Source organism: Nanorana parkeri, unplaced genomic scaffold (assembly GCF_000935625.1).
Source record: "Nanorana parkeri isolate BGI_ZX_2015 unplaced genomic scaffold, ASM93562v1 scaffold2213, whole genome shotgun sequence".
NCBI classification, from domain to species: Eukaryota; Metazoa; Chordata; class Amphibia; order Anura; family Dicroglossidae; genus Nanorana; species Nanorana parkeri.
This window is the reverse complement of record NW_017308481.1, coordinates 101572-106004: the sequence shown is the minus strand read 5'-3', so window position 1 is coordinate 106004 and position 4433 is coordinate 101572. Positions and strand designations below refer to the sequence as shown.

Genomic DNA, 4433 nt, shown 5'->3' with positions numbered 1-4433 from the left:
ATCTGAGAATGTCTTCCCCATGAATCCGCCCAAGTTCGATAAGATCGAGGACATGGCGATGTTGACTCACCTGAACGAGCCGGCCGTGTTGTACAATCTGAAGGATCGGTATAAAGCTTGGATGATCTATGTACGTCCCTCATCATCACACAGGGCCCATGTGAAAATTCTGCATGTTTCTGTATTTATCAAATGTGAGAAATGAAGCAATTGGTCCAGATATCATCCGACACAGCGCCATCTTTGTTCAGGCATCACCCAGGGGCACCATCCACTTCCTGGACTGAGATGCCGGCTCAGAGATGACACAATCAGTGAAATCCCTCCGAGTCCCCGAACTCCGAGCAACAATGTATCTGATTTGTGTATCACTCGGCTGGAGATCCTCCAATCATCTCTGACACCGTCCTTCCTTCTGGAGGGGTGACTACGTCTGTTCCCCGTGGTCCCTGTGTGTGTTGTAAAGTAGTCCAAGCTCCGCCCCCTCCCCCCGGGATGGACTACAATCTCCATATAACACTAAACATGAGATTGTAGTCCATCCCGGGGGCGGAGTTTGGAACAGTGACTACAACACACACAAGGACCATGGGGAACAGACGTAGCCCCGCCTCCAGAAGGAAGGACAGTGTCAGAGATGATTGGAGGATCTCCAGGCGAGTGACACAAATCAGATACATTGTTGCTCAGAGTTCCGGGACTCGGAGGGAGTTTTAGGATTTATCTCCGGAGTGTAGTGTCCCTTTAGTTCTGAGTGTTACATTGTACAGTTCTTCTGGTCTCTGTAGTCGATCTGGTGAAGCCGACTCAGGAGCTGGAGGATCTTCAAAGCCTCAATGAGAACCCGAGTCATATTCAGAGTCACTTATAATCAGAAACACAACCAACTGACATCCCAAATATTTCATTTCAGACATATTCCGGCCTGTTCTGTGTCACCGTGAACCCCTACAAATGGCTTCCCGTGTACAACCCCGAGGTGGTTAACGCCTACCGCGGCAAGAAGCGCCAGGAGGCTCCGCCCCACATCTTCTCCATCTCCGACAACGCCTATCAGTTCATGCTGACCGGTGAGTCAAAGTACAGAGAAGAAAACAAAAATGAGTCATTAGAAATGAATCCAGCACAGGGATGGTGGGGGCCCCTCATAATGGGCACAGCAGGGGTACAGACCCGGGAACTCAGCACAGGGATGGGGGGAGCCCCTCATAATGGGCACAGCAGGGGTACAGACCCGGGAACTCAGCACAGGGATGGGGGGAGCCCCTCATAATGGGCACAGCAGGGGTACAGACCCGGGAACTCAGCACAGGGATGGGGGGAGCCCCTCATAATGGGCACAGCAGGGGTACAGACCCGGGAACTCAGCACAGGGATGGGGGGAGCCCCTCATAATGGGCACAGCAGGGGTACAGACCCGGGAACTCAGCACAGGGATGGGGGGAGCCCCTCATAATGGGCACAGCAGGGGTACAGACCCGGGAACTCAGCACAGGGATGGGGGGAGCCCCTCATAATGGGCACAGCAGGGGTACAGACCCGGGAACTCAGCACAGGGATGGGGGGAGCCCCTCATAATGGGCACAGCAGGGGTACAGACCCGGGAACTCAGCACAGGGATGGGGGGAGCCCCTCATAATGGGCACAGCAGGGGTACAGACCCGGGAACTCAGCACAGGGATGGGGGGAGCCCCTCATAATGGGCACAGCAGGGGTACAGACCCGGGAACTCAGCACAGGGATGGGGGGAGCCCCTCATAATGGGCACAGCAGGGGTACAGACCCGGGAACTCAGCACAGGGATGGGGGGAGCCCCTCATAATGGGCACAGCAGGGGTACAGACCCGGGAACTCAGCACAGGGATGGGGGGAGCCCCTCATAATGGGCACAGCAGGGGTACAGACCCGGGAACTCAGCACAGGGATGGGGGGAGCCCCTCATAATGGGCACAGCAGGGGTACAGACCCGGGAACTCAGCACAGGGATGGGGGGAGCCCCTCATAATGGGCACAGCAGGGGTACAGACCCGGGAACTCAGCACAGGGATGGGGGGAGCCCCTCATAATGGGCACAGCAGGGGTACAGACCCGGGAACTCAGCACAGGGATGGGGGGAGCCCCTCATAATGGGCACAGCAGGGGTACAGACCCGGGAACTCAGCACAGGGATGGGGGGAGCCCCTCATAATGGGCACAGCAGGGGTACAGACCCGGGAACTCAGCACAGGGATGGGGGGAGCCCCTCATAATGGGCACAGCAGGGGTACAGACCCGGGAACTCAGCACAGGGATGGGGGGAGCCCCTCATAATGGGCACAGCAGGGGTACAGACCCGGGAACTCAGCACAGGGATGGGGGGAGCCCCTCATAATGGGCACAGCAGGGGTACAGACCCGGGAACTCAGCACAGGGATGGGGGGAGCCCCTCATAATGGGCACAGCAGGGGTACAGACCCGGGAACTCAGCACAGGGATGGGGGGAGCCCCTCATAATGGGCACAGAAGGGGTACCGATGGGGAAACTCATCTAAGTAATAGTCACTTCCTGTTCAGGAACATTTTGGGTTTTCCATTACTTCCTGTCTCAGTGACCTGGATTAACAGAGAGGGAGAACTTCCGCAGATTGTGAGATGGATCCTTCTCTATATTCAAAACTGAAATATAAGTTTGGGATATTTATACATATTAATGAAACAGAAAAACAAATAAAAAAATATGTATATTTCCTCTTCAGTGGATTCTGGGAGATAAGAATAGAACTTCCTGTGACTGCTGTAAATCTACTCGATGTTTTCTGATCCGTTCACAAGATACAAAGAACTTCTTTATTGTTACATTGTATAGAATCTCTGATACATTGTTACATTATAACAGACTTGTGCTTCCTTTCTGTCCTCCAGATCGCGAGAACCAGTCCATTCTCATCACGTGCGTATCTTTATTATTGAATTCATATCATAGAAGATTATTCGAATGTTTCATTATTCTGGAATTTCCTTTTTTTACCTTTTATTAGATTATAAAGATTTTTTATCTGACATGCAGGCCGCGATATGTAAAGTCATTTATAGCCCTCTGACCGGGCTGGCTGTGGTCACAGGGGTGGGTGGGGGACAGCCCGGTCATGAAGAGGTTCATGCTTTACCTTTAGGCTGGGTTCAAACCTAGGCGTACTGAATATGCGCGTTTGTCGCACGTTTTTACCGCTGTATCCCAATGGAAACGCGTGACAAAAACGCCCCAAAGAAGCTCCTGTACTTCTTTGGGCGTAGGACGTTTTGTAGCGCGTTCATACGGCCTGTAATACGCCCGGGTGTGAGCCATACCCATAGGAAATAATGGGATTTCGGTATTTGAGCGTTTTGCAGAGCGTAGGAACGCGCTACAAGACGCCCGGGTGTGAACCGGGCCTGATACGATGTTGTTGTGTTTGGCAGCGGAGAATCCGGCGCCGGGAAGACGGTTAACACAAAACGCGTCATCCAGTATTTTGCAACAATTGCAGCGGTGGCTGACGTGAAGAAGAAGGAATCCACAAGTGGGATAAAGGTGCGGTATACAGCGTATATAATGTATATACAAGGTATGGATCCCGCCAGAGCACAGATACTAAATACTGCCGGCATCCAAACTGACAGCACAAATGACTGCATGAGGGGTGAAGACTACGGATGAGTTTGGGCTCATAGTGGATCCAGTGGGTCCAAAAATCCGGCCACTCAGTGTATATAATAATCCGGCCACTCAGTGTATATAATAATCCGGCCACTCGGTGTATAAAATAATCCGGCCACTCGGTGTATATAATAATCCGGCCACTCAGTGTATAAGCAGGAAACAAGAAGAGGATTCAAGTCACATCAAGACCGGTTTTGATTGGATACAGCCCAATGTAGCAGCTACGTAGCGCGACAATATGCGCACTGTAGCTCAATGTCTCTCAAAGTCGCTCAGCTCACATCAGCGCTGAAAAAGCGCTTTTTCTTATGTAGCTGAGTGTGAATGGGGTCTTATCGTTTCTTTTGGGAGATCATGTGATAGGAGATTGTGGGGAGACGGAGCAGTCTTACTCACCCTTTATATCACTGGCTGGCATTTGATGGATTAAAGGAGAACTACGGGGTAAGGGCTTTCCCCCATAGTTCTCGTAGCCTCAGTATATAGGGAGCTACAGCTCGCGGTATACTGAGACGCCGCAGCTGAAGCAGCCAGCTGCGTGACTGACAGCTGGCTCTGCCTATCTAGAGGCTGTACCCGCCCCCTCCCCCATCCGTTCCGCCAGTCAGCCCTCCCCTGTCACTGCAGAGAGCTGTGACAGGATCGAGAGGTGAGCGAACGCCGGTATGTGTTCACTCACTTCCCGATCTACTGAGCCGACCTGTCACAGTCTCATTGTCACAGGTCGGCTAGAACTATGAGGGGAGCGAAAAGC

The 4433-nt window shown here is 52.5% G+C and overlaps 1 protein-coding gene across 2 annotated transcripts in view; it reads left to right on the top strand.

The window, feature by feature from the left end:
• LOC108801087 (myosin-3-like) overlaps positions 1–4433 on the top strand; it is a 41864-nt gene that overhangs the window by 1948 nt on the left and 35483 nt on the right. For both annotated transcript variants that reach the window (XM_018573035.1, XM_018573034.1), the window contains exons 2-5: positions 8–130; positions 914–1070; positions 2902–2929; positions 3439–3550. In XM_018573035.1, coding sequence (XP_018428537.1) covers positions 8–130; positions 914–1070; positions 2902–2929; positions 3439–3550 — 420 coding nt within the window. The remainder of the gene's footprint in view (positions 1–7; positions 131–913; positions 1071–2901; positions 2930–3438; positions 3551–4433) is intronic.